Source organism: Podarcis cretensis (assembly GCF_951804945.1).
Source record: "Podarcis cretensis genome assembly, chromosome: 8".
Taxonomy (NCBI): Eukaryota; Metazoa; Chordata; class Lepidosauria; order Squamata; family Lacertidae; genus Podarcis; species Podarcis cretensis.
The window spans coordinates 45,203,194-45,220,711 of record NC_137177.1 but is presented as its reverse complement, the minus strand read 5'-3'; the positions used below and the strand labels follow the sequence as shown (position 1 = coordinate 45,220,711).

The 17,518-nt window shown below is 44.7% G+C and overlaps 1 protein-coding gene across 3 annotated transcripts in view; it reads right to left on the bottom strand.

Annotated features, from left to right (window-relative positions):
- ADAMTS18 (ADAM metallopeptidase with thrombospondin type 1 motif 18) overlaps window positions 1–15,734 on the bottom strand; it is a 95,192-nt gene extending 79,458 nt beyond the window's left edge. For all 3 annotated transcript variants that reach the window (XM_079988209.1, XM_079988210.1, XM_079988211.1), the window contains exons 1-3: window positions 15,610–15,734; window positions 15,434–15,518; window positions 11,201–11,517 (exon numbers count right to left, since the gene is read on the bottom strand). In XM_079988209.1, the coding sequence (XP_079844335.1) occupies window positions 11,201–11,517; window positions 15,434–15,518; window positions 15,610–15,711 (504 nt within the window). In that variant the 5' untranslated portion in view covers window positions 15,712–15,734. The remainder of the gene's footprint in view (window positions 1–11,200; window positions 11,518–15,433; window positions 15,519–15,609) is intronic.
- Between the last annotated feature and the right edge of the window lie 1,784 nt (window positions 15,735–17,518).

Here is a 17,518-nt window from a genome sequence, read left to right as displayed (position 1 = left end):
GGTCTTCTGCATGGTCCAAGCCATTTTGCCACTTGAGAAAGAAGGTGGCACCATCCTCCATCCCACATACAGAAAATGATTGGACTACAATCTCTTTTTCAACACAGGGACAGCTTTCTCCGAAGAGTAGCAAACTAACATTGTGGGGACAGCAGAGGCAATGCAGCCCACACAACTGTGTCCCACAACACTTCACCACCACTCCTCAGCAACTGCTACCTTAGGCAGTTGCCTAACTCTGTCTAATGGTAGGGCTGGCCCTAAGCCTGCTTGAAAGGGATAATGCACGAAGCAAGCTCAAATCAGCTTGAATGCATGAAAGTAGGGTTGCCATATTTCAAACAGTGACAATCCAGACAGAAAAGTTGTTGAGCTTTCCGTTGACGTTTGGCAACCCTATAAGGGTAATCACAGGTGAACTACCATAAGTTAAGATTACATGTCACATCAAATGCTACTCCTACAAAGAGTCCTTGTTTAGCAGCAAAGACATGTGACACTGTTTGCATTGCACTCAGAACTGAACTATCCATCTAGGATCAGGCAATGATTTGCAGAAGAACATCTTCTTTTACTTGCATATATCTAGCATATATTTTTAACCACCTGCAAAATGTAACCATGCTTGTTCTAGACACATACAATGATATATCGGAAAGACTTATCTCAAACAGATCTAATTCATCTCCTTGACATTTCAGGGCTGCTTCCCCATAGTCTGCCCTTGGAGTAAGTGAGACATTTCCCCCCTTATATTCACACTTCAGAGTTGTGATTTATTTTCAACAGTACAAAATGCATTATGCTATATTTAACTATGTTTGAAATCACAACATAGTCTCACCACTTTGGCAGATATATATCACAAATAACCCCTTGCAATTCATATTCATATTTTTTTAAATGCCAAAAGGTTGTAGAAACTTGTTCCACAGACTGAGGTAGAAACCTATATCTTCATCACATTTATCATTACTAGGATATTGTTTCTTTTGTTCTTTTAAAAGAGAAGCAATGTGGTATAGTGCCTTGGTGTTCATCTGTTGGGTTGAAAGCCACACATCACACTCTGAACAGGGCCGGTTCTATCATTAGGAAGAGTGAGGTGACCATCTCAAGCAGATGCTGAAGGACAATGACAGATGGGGGACAGAGCTGTGTGAGTTGTGTGGCTTGCCCTGTGCCTCCTAAAAAACAAATCAACCAAGACCCTGATCCACCATGCTGTCACAAAGAAGATTTTCAGGACTTTGACTGATAAGCAGGACAACCCACCTGTCAATGATTTCAAGTGAATGGCAGTTGGGTTGCGCCATCCGCTTGCCAATGTCTTAGTCTAGCTTGCCATACTAAGAGGGTCATTTGCCCTTGATCTGGGGTGCATTTGTTCACTGTCTGTAATCTTTTCAAGTTCTAAATGAATTACTACTTTGTAACATCTTACAAAGCTTAACATAGATGCTCTTGCACAGATGAACTTTTATAAATAAATAAAAAATTAATAAAAACCTAACAGTCCAGATATTTCAATGCTCATTTTCTTTTGTCAGCCCAAAATAATTAAAGACTGGCATCGAGACGGTAAGTGTCTGGCATTGCACGATACAAGAGAGAAGATGCCCCAGCTGCCAGCCTTAAAGCTTAGGTGGTTTACATGGGCATAGGAGATCCTTCAGATAGTGTGGTTAGAAAACATTTGGTGCTTAAAACTTTAATTCCAGCACCTTGAATTGGGACAGAACGCCAGACAGATAGTAAGTGTAACTGGTGCAGAACAGGTGACCTATGATTTGAGCACCCAGGTCAAGGTTGGGAAACCTCTGGCACCCCCAGTGTTGCTGGACTACAGCTCCCATCATGCCTGGCTGCAGCTGATGGGAGCTAGTGTCCAACAGTATCTGGACTGAAATTACAGATCAGCCACTCCTGCTTTGAAAATTGGCCGGTGTGGGGCAAATGGGCACAATCTTGATTCCAAGTAAAATATATTTAGGAAGCATGCTACCCAATCTCAAACATCTAAATCTGAAGCTCTAATATGCACATCTTTTTACAGTGAATAATCTCTGCCTACAAATAACCTGCCACATCAACCCTTCCCCGGGAAATCCTCTCAGCACAACAGGTGCTATGCTTCAGAACTTGCCTTCCTAACTCAAATTTGTTCCCAGCCTTCTCATCTGACACAATTTCCAACTACTGGCAGGTTTTCTAAATTTTGACTATTTTTATATATATTTCTACCTACAAGAAACATTTTCAATTACAATATTAACTTTAAACATTTCCTGTGGTTTGGACTAGACTAATTTAAAGCATATGGGATTGATAATAACATCCTACATCCTAAGCCTCTTTGAAGGAGGAAAAAAAATCAATGCAGAATTAGGAATGTGGCACAGAACTTAAGTTTATTTTCCCCTATAAGTACATTCCCATGCATATGTGTTTTTTCCTCAAATTAAGTATAAAAATTTGCAGAGAGAGATGGGGGTGGGGATGACTGTTCTGGTTCTAATGCTAGGTTACGATGATCTATTTATTCCATGAACATTCAGTTGGTTTGCCACTGGTAATTTAGCAAAAAGTGTATCTGTGGTCCCTCCAAGGACCAAACTAGACATGAGATCAGTGCTCAGATACTATCACATCACCAGTGCTGAAGTAAAATTCAACTTGCTTGTCCAGCCAGCTTCTGTCCATGGAATGCAAATGGGACTCCATCTTGCCCTTCCCATCGGGCAGCAACCTGTCTTGGGCCACCCCTGCTCCAAGATTCTACCCCGGAGGTACCAGTAGTCCTGTACAGATGTTCCACAAATATATGGAGGGGGGTATGGATTGCATATGGATTCCCCACTCTGGATGTCCATGCATTAAAAAAAAACTTTTTTGAAGGACAGAACAAATCTTTCATATGTATGTATAAATTACATGTGCATAGGGTCCAGAGCAGGACAGAGTAGGCTCAGTCTAGATTCCTCACTCTTCATGATTTTCATATGTAACATATGCACCAGGAGAGTTTGCCTTAGAAAGGCTTTTACACCCGAAATGCATCAGGCTTTTCATTAGTAAGAACTATCTCACTGATGCTAAGTAGGACTAGATCTAGCCATATGTCTGGCAAGACAATGCCGAGGCTGTCTAGTGCTTGGGCAAACCGGTCGCAAAAGATTGGTAACGTAACTTCTAGGGCAGTGTTCTTCAACATCGGGTGCCCAAACGTTATTACATCCATCCAGAGCCAGCTTAATAAAGTAATAAATAATAATAATAATAATACCCCACCCATCTGGCTGGGTTTCCCCAGCCACTCTGGGCAGATTCCAGTGCATATAAAAACATAATAAACCTTCAAATGTTTAAAACTTCCCAATACACAGCTGCTTTCAGATGTCTTCTAAAAATTGTATAGTTCTTTATCTCCTTGACATCTGATGGGAGAGTGTTTCACAGAGAAGGTGCCACTGCCAAGAAGGCCCTCAGTCCCCCAGCCCCTCCCCAGATGGTGTCCCTGCTAATACAGGTGCTACATAATACGGGTTCTGATTTGTAAGAATTCAGTTAGTGCGGCAGCACCTGCACTTTGGTACTCCCTGCCTACTGATACCAAGCAGGCATGCATTTCTTTTTGGCACTTGCTTAAAAAACTCTTGTTTAGACAAGCCTGCCTAGATTCTTAGAAAGTTGAGGTAATTTTAATCAGTTTTAATATTTAAACTTTTGTATGTTTTAAAGTACTGTTGTCATTTTTTCTTGATTTTTTTGTTTTATATTTCTGTAAACCACTTTTGAGGGTTTGCTTTGGTTTGGTTTTTTACAATCAAGCGGTGTGTAAATCATAGAATCATAGAATCATAGAATCATAGAGTTGGAAGAGACCACAAGGGCCATCGAGTCCAACCCCCTGCCAAGCAGGAAACACCATCAGAGCACTCCTGACATATGGTTGTCAAGCCTCTGCTTAAAGACCTTCAAAGAAGGAGACTCCACCACACACCTTGGCAGCAAATTCCACTGTCGAACAGCTCTTATGTTATGTTATGAATGTTATGAAATAAATAAATTCCCATCATCCTTCACCATTGGCCATGCTTGCTAGGGCTGATGGGAGTTATAGTTTGGCAATATCTGGAGGGTCATAGGTTCCCCACATCTGGCCTAACGGTAGTACAGGCCATTTCTGGGAAGGTTTTCCAGCTAAGCTGCATTGACCTTCAACAACTCACATTAACTGTTTTTCAGCACCTGTTAAATCCCTCCCCCAAAAAATATGGAGAAGGAAGCCAAGAAGTATCTGCTTGATATTATTTCTCAACACTCCTATCATCGGCAAAGCCATATATCAAGATTTTTCAAGAACTGACAAGTTTCTGTATTTGAAGACAGCATTTAAAAAAAAAAAAGATTTCATTGTCAGCAACTGCAATTTGGCATCCCCTGTTATCAGTTTTAAACTGGAACGAAATTCCCGTTTGACATGTTCCTTGTCAACATGACTGCCACCTTTGTAAAACTGATTTTTTAAACCATATATATAATTTTATATACACAGCATTCTAGTCTATTCCCTACTGTTTGAAACCAAAACTAATTTAGCTTTCATCAGTCCATAGCCAGTCAATTCAATGTCAGAGCGTATCAGTGCACAGTGCCTGCTGTGCACTTTAAATTCATAGCAGACCTGCCAAAAAAGAATTTGGCAAGAAAGCAGCATAGTCCCTTTCCCCACCGATAGGATCAGAAAGGCAGACAGCAACATAATCAGTGGCTTTCTTATCCAAGGAATCTACACTCAGACCATGTCTACATGCAGGGCCGGCCCTACCATTAGACAGAGTGAGATAGGCAGCAGACGCCAGGGGCTGTGGAGCAGACAGAGTTGCGTGTGCCACCCAATCTGCCCTGCAACCCTAACCTAGGCTGCTTCCCTCAGATACTGTGGAAGATGCTACCCTATCATCATTGCTGAAGGAAGATTCAAGCACAAGTTCATTCCGCTTCTATATGTGGATTTGGAGAGGTGGCATCATCTTGTCCTTTACCTCAGACAGCAAAATGCCTTGGGCCAGTCCAGTCTATATGAAGTGTGTGTGTGTGTGTGTGTGTGTGTGTGTGTGTGAATGAATGCTGATTGACAGTTGGAAGAGGAATGAAAACAAGGGGGTTGGAGATGGAGTAAAGTAGCTGGAATCCCAAACATCAGCACACTATGCTGCAGCATTTTGTTGCAGGCCTCACTTGTATATGCTAATGTTTGAACTGTATTATTGTTATTGACATGCTGATTATTTATTGAAGTTATTTATTACTGTTATGCCTAGCATCTCCAGGCAGGGCTAGGGAAGACTTGTATCTGGAATCCTGGAAATCTGCTCCCAGTCAATATAGACCAGGATTGGAAAACTGAACTGGATAGTGGGCCAGATCCTCACCTTTCCTATCCCTCATGGGTGAGGTTTGACATCACAAAGATGTCAGGTGATGATTGCTGAGACTTCAAAGCACCACAAAGGTCTTGCAAAGAGCCCTGCATGGTGCTTTGAAGTGCAGCTGATTTGCAAGCAGCAGGCTTGAAAAATAGTACATCAGCCAGTATTCAGTGACTTCAAGTCTGCATTCTGCAGGGAGTGGCTTCACAAGAGAGTCCCACATGCAGAACTCAGCCATGCAGCTGATCCAGGTGCATCTCTATCTGCCCCACATTTGCCGTCACTGGCATGTGGGACAAGTGGTCATGAGTTATGGGAAACAGTCATGGGTCAAACTGGAATCCATGCTGGGCCAAACGTGGCCTGAGGGCCAAAGGTTGCCCATCCCTGGTGCAGACAATACTGAGTTAGATGGACCAATTGTCTGACTCAGGATAAGTCTGCTTCCTCTGATCTTCTTTGAGTGTTAGATCAACTGTTAGATCAACTGTTCCAGGTTCCATCTCCTATAATACCAGAAAGTCTCTCATTTGGAATCCTGGAAGCTTCTGCCAGCCAGTGTAGACAAGACAGAGTTAGAAGAACCAAAGGTCCAACTTCTTATACCCCCCCCCCCTTTTTTTTTTTTTAAGAACGGAGCATGATGGATATGTCAGTCAATGATACATGGAGTTCAGTGTCAGCCTCATTGTAGAGCTGTAGTAAAGCACCAGGTCCTCGGTCCTCCCCCACCCAGCTAGCTTATAGAGGGACTTTTCTTCTCTCTTCATAATCTTCTATCCAGGCAAAAGCACGAAGTAGACATCTGAACTGCTGAATTATAGAATGCTCCCCAGCATGCTGCTCCCCGCACTACACACACAGAGACCAAAAAACAAGTGAGATCAAAGAATCCCTGCAGTCTATTAAAATACAATTGCTTCCAAATCACATTGTGTTGTTCCAGGCTTAAAAGAATGGGTCACTGCCATTTTATTGTGGAGAAGCTACTGCTAATGAAAGGAACAATGGAAAGATTAGTGCTACCAACCATGTAGAAGCAACACCACTTTCGGTTTAATTGCAGTGAACAAAGCAAATAGGAAAGAAGGCTAGCCAAGTGACAAAACATAGTAAGGGAAGGGGGGTGGAGACACAAATGGTGGTTGTCCACAAGAGATTCTCAATCACAGCACAGGATTCCAAGCATATGGTTACACCCCTGCAGCCAGAATGGTGTCCTCCACAGCATGTTGAACTACAACCCCCAACATCCCTGATAATCAGCTATGCTGTCTGGGGGCTGATGGAGTACAATGTCTGGAGGGTCCCACCCTTGATCAAGAGCTTTGCTTCTTATTCCAGGAGATAGGTCAGAGCTGGAGAACCTGTAGTTCTCCAGATGTTTTTAGGCTCGCAACTGCCTTCAGCCCCAGACAACATGCTCAATGGTCAAGGATAACGGAAGTCAGGAGTCCAGCAACATATGGAGAGTGGCAGGTTTCCCATTATTAAGACAGGTGGAACCTACCATAATAGCCAGAAGCTGAGGAGTGGGACTCAGTAGGTAACAGGAGTGGAACCTCAGTGCCAAAAAGCCCGTTTGTCCTCAAAGCAAGGGTGCAGGATTGGTGCAGAGGACAAAAGCATCACATTAGCTACTCCTTGTTTACAGAATCTTCATCTTTGTTATTGCATTCTTATTGCAAACTGATAGAAAAGTGGTTATTGACTTATGTTCTCCATGCAACAGGGAACACTGAGTAAATGAAGGCATCTCATTCAGACCTGAATATGTAAGAACTGGGAACAGCTGACATTAGGAGCAGGACCATCAGGTGTGGTCCAACTCCTCATTCACTCACAGGGGCAAGGAGTCCTACAGCATCAAACTAGTGGTCCATCTAATCAAAGCATTGTCCATTCCAGCCTGGTTGGACAACAATTCCAGTCATCCCTGACCAGTGACCATGATGGTTGAGGGTGGTCACAGTTATAGTCCAAAACATCTAGAGGGCATCAGGTTGGGGAGGCTCTGAATGCAGCTCTCAAAATATTCAGATAGGTCTTTCCAGCCCTGAGACCTGAGGTAATTTTAAGAGATGAAACAGGGAACAAAACCTAAGATTTTCTGTGCACAAAGTATGTTGTCCACCACTAAGCTATAACCTTCTCCCCAATCCTTTCTGACAAATCACTCTGAAGAATGTCTTGCATTAGTTGTAGAGTATTGGGCAACTTTGTTTATTCACCTAAGAAAAAAGTGCTAGATTTCTCCCAATGCATTTTCATCAGTAAGAGCCAGGCACATCACTTTACTGTAACTGTCAGTATCTCATTCTTGTCTGCACTTCTGAGCTAAATTTCAAAAGCTATTTAAAAAGCTTAATCATTGCAGTCTTTTCTGAAACCGCAAAACATTCAAATCCACTCTGCTGCCAACATTGCACTCCAGGGATTCAATGCTTACTGAGAATAACCCTGGATGAAATCACACCAAGGCCACTGCTAATTTTAGTTGCATGTAAGTAATATAATAACATACATAAAGGTAAAGGGACCCCCGACCGTTAGGTCCAGTTGCGGATGACTCTGGGGTTGCGCCGCTCATCTCGCTTTATTGGCCGAGGGAGCCAGCGTACAGCTTCCAGGCCATGTGGCCAGCATGACTAAGCTGCTTCTGGCGAACCAGAGCAGCACACGGAAAAGCCGTTTACCATCCCACCGGAGTGGTACCCATTTATCAACTTGCACTTCGACGTGCTTTCAAACTGCTAGGTTGGCAGGAGCAGGGACCGAGCAACGGGAGCTCACACCGTCACGGGGATTCAAACAGCCAACCTTCTGATTGGCAAGCACCAGGCTCTGTAGTTTAGACCACAGCACCCCCGCGTCCCTCCAATAACACCCATAAAAAGGTAAAGGTAAAGGTAAAGGTAAAGGTAAAGGTAAAGGTAAAGGTAAAGGTAAAGGTAAAGGTAAAGGTACCCCTGCCCGTACGGGCCAGTCTTGACAGACTCTGGGGTTGTGCGCCCATCTCACTTAAGAGGCCAGGGGCCAGCGCTGTCTGGAGACACTTCCGGGTCACGTGGCCAGCGTGACATCGCTGCTCTGGCAAGCCAGAGCCGCACACGGAAACGCCGTTTACCTTCCCGCTGGTAAGCGGTCCCTATTTATCTACTTGCACCCGGAGGTGCTTTCGAGCTGCTAGGTTGGCAGGCGCTGGGACCGAGCAGCGGGAGCGCACCCCGCCGCAGGGATTCGAACCGCCGACCTTTCGATCGGCAAGTCCTAGGCGCTGAGGCTTTAACCCACAGCGCCACCTGCGTCCCTTAAGGTAAAGGTAGTTGTGTGCAATTAAAATAGCATCTCATTCTTATATTGTTAGCTTAAAAGACAGGGAATAGTAATTGAAGGTGGCCAGCTGAGAAAGGAAACAGAGATCCCATGCTTTGAAGAATTGAGTAGGAAAGGGAATTTCACCAGGTGTAACTTTACATATGCAGGAACCCTAGTCTCTTTTTCACTCAGCTACCCTACATGAACCTATTGCTAAGTAATTAATTAGGATTTGAGGTTTAGAACATTCTTTTAGCATATGTACCAATTTACTTCAAAACAAAAAAGGGAACTCTTCCATATGACCTGTTTATTGAGTATTCATCTTGGTTTGCTTGCACAAAGGTTACACAGAGGTTAGACTCTGCCTGGTCTTTACTGATTATTCATTCTGATTTGAATGCTGGAATGTTCTGCAACATGCAGTCATCTCATTTTCATTCACTATAATATGTTTGCATGATGCTTATACGTCTTCCCACTAATCCTCCCACACTTTGTAGTGCATTTCTCCATCGCGTTCCTAGCTACAAAAAGTCTGTTGCATATTTTGAAGTGGATCTGGTGTACTGGAGCAAAAAACACTTCAATACATTTCAGTTGCACAAACCTAAATTTCCAATGTGTTCTTGAATCCCTCCCACAAAATATGACAATCTGGATACAACCTTAACATTATAATCATAAGAACTGGCTCTAAATGTTTGTTTGTTTGTTGTTATGAGTTGGGTCCAATGTTAGCTCTACTCAGAGTAGACTCATTGACATTAATGGAAAGGACTAACTTAGGTCCATTAATTTCAGCTGGCCTATTCTGTGTAAAGTTAATTGCATACAACCCAATGATTCTGACATTTTTGTAAGCAATTTCCACTCATATAATACATTTTGGTATGTTATTTTCATGAATATATGCATGTTTACACACATTTTAGCCTTGTATATGATTTTTTGGGTACACAGCATCTGGGGACCCCACCAGAAAGATGCTCCATGCTGCTTTTTCAGATGCTCTGCTGAAATCAATGGAACCTAAGTTAGCTGTGACTAAATCTTTGCATTGATATCAATGGGACCCTCATCTGGATCCAACCCTATGTCTTCTCCAAAATAACATACCAGAAAAACAAAACATAATGGGGTACAGTTAAACCCCTGAGCAGTTAAAGGGATGTAAAATTGCATGCACAGATGCCTCAAAGTTCACACACACACACACACACACACACACGTACGTGCAAGGGACAAGGATGTACCCAATATTATCAAGTCCACTGAATTCTGACACTAGCAGCCCATACTAATAACATTTTTAAAAGACTTTCCCCTCAAAAATGGAAATACCAAGACAATGATCTAGAAAGGTACTGCCACAACCTCTGAATCCCTAGAGTTCTCTGTAGCTCTGCAACTTCTGCCCAGCCTTGCCTCCTGCTCTGCCTTCCTCCAGCCTGGCCCTGCCTTTCCTCACCTCTCACCTTGCCACCTTCTTTGTGGGATCCTGCACTGCGCTGGAATCTGACAGGTACCAGGGGAAAGGGGCAGTTGGGGAGTGTATTGGATGATAGAAGGCGGAAGGCTGGAGACACTGTTAGTTGGTGAACATCAACTATGAAGTTTAAGAAACAGATTTTCTGGGTGAGAATTTTCTGCAGTTTACTAAAGTGCAGTCCCCAATCAGTAGCATCCATTGTCCATCTCTATTCCCAGCCTCCGTAATTTCATCACACACTCTCCCCAAAATTATCCACATTCATAAAGACTAGAAACACAGTCCAGGAGTCTAATAGATGATTGGTTGGCACCAACTGCCAGCAGTTAAAAATTTGGACCCTTTTTTGATAGCCTATGTTCTTAGTAAGAGTGTTAGTTATGATGGCCATCAAATGAGTAGCCTTCAATGAAAACGACTTCTAACCCTGCCCTTCACTGTGGTTCATATGAGGAAATGAGAGTTAACAGTAGAAAAACTGTGAGCAAAGACTATACATACATATGCAGGAAGGATCTCAAACCTTTCCAACCAGTTACACATATATACACTGTGAATATTTTGGGCAGAAAAGAAATTCCCAAGGATTAACATCTGCACATAATTGCCCTTAGAAGTACTTTCAGAAGGCTTGTCTTTTCAGGAACCAATCTTAAGATAACCACTAGTTTAGCACAGAAAGATAACATCTGTAATTATAGCTCTCTTGTTGAATATGATTACATTGGCAAGACAGGTAATGGGGGTGGGGGCGGGGAGTTGGGAGAAGGATTGTATGTCAAACTGAATGTTGCAGGGTCATAATAACTGTGTCAAAATGAGTCCACCCCACCTGCATTCTCTTTAACAGGTTTAGGATTCCACTGTTCCCTAACGGTGTTCTTGGTATAAGCCAAGGCAATAAAGGAAAGGGTCTGGAGGCTAGGTTGCATTTCAGGGGACAGCATACACTTACCAAGCCTACGCATGTAGATATGGCTACTGAAGAAGAACTATAGTTCCTTATAAATCCCTGATAGAAACACTGTTCAACTTCATGTTCCTGAGAATGCACGATGCCATCTTCCCCAAGCACCTGGACAGTGAAACCATTGCCAAAAAAGGCTGAAAGCTGGAGGTCCAAGAGAAGTTCCTGTCCAAATGCTGAAAATTTATAGTGCAAGGAACTCTTGGAGCTCACGGTTGATCGTTTCCTTCTAGCACTGCGCAAAACATCATGCGTGATGTACGATCCACTGGAGTCCACTTCAACAGGGGTGACAAAGATGTAATCTGGAAAGGGAAAGGGTTTATTAGCCATCAGCCTTCATGAGCCAAGGGCATGCCTGTTCATTTATTAGTTGGTTAGTTTGCTTTCTTGCCTAAAAAATTAACCTCTGTAAGACATTTTTATGCAGCAAAGCAGGTTTTCAGTAGGGCACATTCGTTATCACCATTTGCAAAGTGGCACAGGGAGTCTGCAGTCTGTGTTGATACAGCCATGCATGCATAAATACTTCTAAAGCAATGTCAGCCGGCCCCACATAAATGACAAGGATTATAAAACTGGACTAGTTTCCTCTCTGCCCTCTGATCATTCCCGCCAGGAGAGACGGCTTGGCGTAGCTGTGAAGTTTCCCACAGTCACTTTGGAGAAGATATTTGTCATCACCAAGGTGTCGTTTTTTCCTCCCTCGTCCCTTCAATTAATTGATGACAAATGGGAAAGTCGCTTCCCCACCCCCACGCAATCTCCTGTCTCTCAAAAGCAGAGCAAAGAATACTGCAGTCCCAGAAGGAATTGCACACAATTTGTTCAACTGGATTAAAGGATTTAATTATTAGTGTCTCAAAGGATTCAGCATTCTCCTCCACTAACCCCACCAATGGCAGCTTGGCTAGTCTGGTTTTTAAGGTTGTAGCTGACCTCCTGTTGAGAAAGATCACCTCAAACCTCTAAATTTTGCCTGTTTCTGCTAATTCAGCTGCAGTGTGATTTCTTGTTCATGATCAAATAAACAAAGAAGTGCAATGAAAAGACTGTGAGGCAATATACCTAGAACAAAATTCCTAAACCTGGTCTGCACTGCTGATCACTGGCATCCTAACTCCACCTAATTATGATCCTGTGTGCATTTATAGGTGACAGGATGAACATGAAAGGATTACATATGCTTGTAATACTGACTCCAGGTTTTGAAATTGAGGCAAGGCGCTCCAGAGGGGCTGCTCCTCTCTCTATAGCCCCCCCCCCCCCGCTCCAAGACATTGTGGCTCACACACTTGCCTGCCCATTTTGGCAGGTGGAAGGTCTGAACTCATGTCATGGCTTACATGCCTGGGGACAGCAGATGAACATAGGCAGTGATAGCAAAGAAAATCAGGAGAGGGGCTGGTACAGAAATGGGGTGCCTCTGGGTCCAACAAGCCATGCCCACCTGCCCTGAACCTGACATTCTATATGACAGCAGGTGTGCCTCAGGTAAAGATGTGACTTCCTGCAGAAAGCAGAATTTGCAGGCATTGCAGTCAGCTGATCAGCAGCGCCTGCAAAGCATCAGATAATTGGCAGGTAAGTGAACTAGCTCAACTGTCAAAACAGTCAATGGGAGAGGAGGCCCAGCAGGGCGTGTGACCTCTGCATGTCTCTCTAGCTGGGTCTCGGAACTCTCCCCATGCTACTATCCCTCTCCTCAGGCCACACCCCTCACCCCCACCCCCAATTTGCTCCTGCCTTTACATTTTTGCTTGGATGGAATGTATCCCTGAACTCTGATCATGGCTCTTGCTTGCCTGGAGTAAATTAGCCTGCTGTCCAAGGGTAAATCTTACATTAATTGCTTTGCTCAGTTTTGCCTCTGGTCCTGCTCACCACAGGAATAGAGCCCTCAAAAGTTTGCCCAGAAGGAATGAAAAAGGTTTCTGTAGAGGCTTGATTTTAGTTCTAAATGAACTGAGAACATTTCCTGGAATATGCCCCCAACTCCCCAGTGGTTGCACATTGTGGGGGAATATCTGTCATAATAAGTATGCCTCCGTAGGAAATTCTGCCCTTCCAATTAAAGCATTTCTTTAAAAATCCCAGATTTCCTAGGAGTTCTAGATCTTCAGCAACATCTGTTTCCACATGCCATCATCATAATGGACTATATCCAAAGCTAGGCCCGTTAAAATTAGAGAAGATTGATTAATGTCAATGGGTCTACTTTGAATAAAATTGAGTTGGATACAATCCAATGCTTTTCTTTTTTCCTTAATAGTAATCTGAACAAGGAAAGCAACTGGCAGAGCACCTTTCTCTGCCAAATTTGTATGGCAAGACAAATGCTAAAGATAGAGTTAAAGTGGTGCAGAATTGCTAACTAGCTCATCCAACTTTACAGCTCTATGCCTCCATTAAATGTAAGCAGCAATAGGTTGCCTTTGTGTTAGACAGTGGAAATGATATATCACAAGCCTTTCACTTTCCAGTGGTGTTAATCAGTGGCAGAAGTTCAGGATGCTAAACAGGCTGGTAGCCAAAAATGCAAGCAGCTGTGAGAGGGAGGAATTCCCCAGTGAACAGACACAAGGCACACCAGGATTTGCCTTTCCCAGTCCTGTGCGCACTGTACTTGTTAACACTCCCAGCTAGCAAGAGCATCACGCTTCGATCTTCCTGAGCTACAGAACATTCACAGCTGGACATCCTGCTGAATCTATTTGTATATAGATATCCATACAGAACATGAGTAGGATTTTTTGGTATTCTTCTGCAATATGAGCTGGAGTGCTAAAGCATGCCATGCAATTGTTTGTAACATTAACTTATCTTTTTTTAAAAATGGGAGCTTCATCTTCAGTCCATGATTGCCTGCAATCACCTGTTCTCTTTGAAATCTAGGAATCATTGCCTGCCTGTTCACACACGTTTTAATACACTGCTACATTACATTAGCATTTCATTCTCTTTCTTTCATTTTGGGCAGAAGGCTGAAAGTGCTTTGAACGTGTAGAGATTCTTTCTACTGAGATGTTTCAAAGAGAGAGAGAGAGAGACTTGATCTATTTCTTACAAATCCTTAAGCACATATTCTTTATTGTCTTCCTTTCTTTTCGCACTTCAGGCTGGTTTCTTTCCACATTGCTGAAAGAGCTGTGCAGAGACTGATATTCACCAGTTTTTGTTCATCAGTCATCAGGAATGATCTCTACCGCTATTTCATTTACACAGAAGCAAGCCCTTCTGGCTCCAGTGACATTAATTTCCAAGTAGCCCAGTCTTTCATCCTCCATGTTGAAACAAATGGAACTTTTATTACAGTTAAATTGGGTCTGAGCTATCAGGGTACATATTCTGTAATCCTTCCACCAATTTCTCCAGACTATTCTTATAGTCTATTGATTCTATAGCCATTTTAACTTTCTGTTGGACTAGATGACCCTTTCAGTCACTTCCAACTCTACAATTCTAACATTCTATTATTTAAACATCAATGGCAATAGCCATTAACAAAGCCGTTCTCCCCAAAATTGTTCAACTCTTACCAAACCACTAACACAACTGGCCATCACAATGTTTAGCCTCTTATTCATTTCTGTCTCAGCAAAGAAATAGTTCATTGCAATTATTGCATTGCTCACTTGTCACAACCCTCAAACAGTCCCATTTTACAGATAAGCCACACTGAGGCAATCCACCCCCACACCCCCACAGTGCAATCCTATACACATCTCTAGTCAGAATTAAATCCCACTGATTTGTGTATGGTTTATTCTCAGGAAAGTATGTATAGCATCACACCCTCAATTGAACTCCATAACCAAATCAGGATTTGAACACACCTGATCTCTTAAGTCCAACTTCCAGCACTCAATCCACCACAATGGTCGAGTCGTCGCTACTTTTGACGGAATCAAAGCATTGGTCCATCTAGCTCAATAGCATTCACACTGGCAGGCAGCAGCTCTGCAAGACTTCAGAAGGGGCCATTCCTAACACTACCGAGAGATGCCAGGGATTGAGCCTGGGACCTTCTGCCTGCCAAGCAGGTGCTCTGTCCCTGAGCTATGGTCCTTCCCTGCTGAACTATGGTTTGCACAGTGGCCTCCGGTGAAACTACTCCCAACCAAAGAATATTAACAGTTTCCCGCCTCCTGCTCCCATGGGCTCCCGCACAGGCGAGAAAGAGGCTCATTCATTCGCATTGTAATCAAAAAGGATACGAACCGTGGTTAAATCCGCCGATGCCGCCGCTGTCACCGGTTAACGCGGCCGCCAAGGACACGCAACAGAGGCAGCACAGCTGCAGACTCTGCAAAAAGAGAGAAAGAAGAGGGGCATCTCAGGGATACATGGGGAAACCTCGATCGGATCTCGCCCCGCTGGCTCCCCCCGCCACTTACCTTTGCAAGGCTGCCGAGCCAGAGGATGGTAAGCGAGTGCATCGGGGTGGCGTCGCCGATCGCCACGGGCAAAGTCCACAGGAAAAGCAGGAGGCAATCCATGGATTCTTCCTCTCGCCTCGGTACATCTGGGAAGGGGGCGGCCAGGAGTGCGGGGTGGGTGGGGGTGCGGTCGGTTTACCTGTCGCGGCCACCGCCGCTGCCGCCTCCAGCAGCAGCAGCAGACACGTGCAGCGGGAGATCCCGTCTCCTCCGCCACATGTTCGGGGAGATGGTCATGGGGATTGGCATCCCCCGCCTGCACCGCCCACCGCGGGCGCAGGGCAGCCCATGCAGAAAGGAGCGCCGAGGGGAGCCCTGCTGCTGCTGCCGCCGCCGCCACTGCCCGCCCGCCCGCCCGCCCGCCTTCCCCGCCTCCTCCGCGGCCAGCGCGCAGCTTTTGAAATCGGCTGCCGCTCCGCCACCAGGACGCGGCGGCCCCAAGGCGCAGCTGCCCCGGCTCGCTCGCTAACTCGCTGCGCGCCGCAGCCCCCGGGGAGAGGGAGCAACGGCTCGGAGGGGGCGCAGCGATTGAGCGCACCAATCGGGGGGGAGAGACAGAGAGGGGGGGGAGAGGAGGCTGCTTGGTGGCTCCGGGCGCTTTGGCAGCAGCGCCTGCTCTCAACTACCGGGGATGGGGCGGGCGCGGGGAGGGAAGAGAAGGATCGGCCCTTCGCAGGCTCCCCTTGCTCTGGGCTGCTCCTTCCTGGGTTCTGTTTCTTTGATCTTCTTCAGCCATTGGAATCCTACTGTTCTTCTTATTGTTGTTGCATTGTATTCAGCCGAGCTCTATGCACAGTAGGCCCATTGGTACCAAGGCTAAGTTAGTTGTGTCTATTAACTTCGACGGCGGAACTAGCTTTGGATACAAAGTGCAGCTACTGTGACCTAAGTGCTACTCAGAGCAAAGCCATTGGAATTAATAGATCTGTTAGGCAGGGCCATTGATTTCAGAGGCGCTGCTCTAACTAGGACTAAGATTGGATATAAAGTATTAGCTTCACCGTCTGTGTTAAGGAGGAATGACCATAACTTGTGTAATTGGTTGTAAATCACTTAGAATCCTAAAAACCCCTGTCTGAGACTTTGCTGGAGCTCAGTGTAGATCAGGTGGCTATGTCGTGGCCTTCTAGGTATTGTTGGCCAGGCTAGCTGGGACTGATATGAGGTGAAATCAAACAACATTTGGAGGCAGCAGGTCAACCATCCCTGGTGTAGACAGTGCTGAACAACGTGGACCAATGCCATGACGCTGTGGCAGGTTCCTATGCTCCTAATCATGGTCATAATGATCCTCATCGTTGGTGAAGGAGGAGAGGAAGTAAATTGCAGAGCAACTCTAAGCAGGTTCACTCAGAAGCATGTTCCAAACGTGGCTCATTCCCAGGCAAGTGTAAACAGGACTATAGCCAGAGAGAGGGGTATCGGAGAGGGGGGAAAGTTGGTGAGGGCATGAAGGATGTTGCTTTTTTCTGTGAGGATTTTTACACTGGCTTCCTTCATAGGCTATTGTTGATAGGTATGCCTGCCATGCCTATGCTTGATTGGGGGGAAAAGAGAAAGGAATCTCAGAAATAGTAACAGAACAAAGTAAAAGCTAACAAACCCAGAACATTTCTAGAACAGCAGCCAGCCTTGCCTGCAGTGCCAGTCTCTTTTTTTGCTCAAATATTCCTTCTGTGCCCCCAGCCAAGCTTAAGAGGCTCTAGCTCCCTCTGCCTGCCCTCTGCTTCTAGGGTCTATGAGTTCAAGGTCAGCTTCCAGACAACCTGTTTATTGAGCATCCATCCTGATTTGTTTGCAGGAGGTTACACATCATGACAAGCAATTGTTATGCCACACTTTCCAGTGTGCACTTTCCATCACAGCA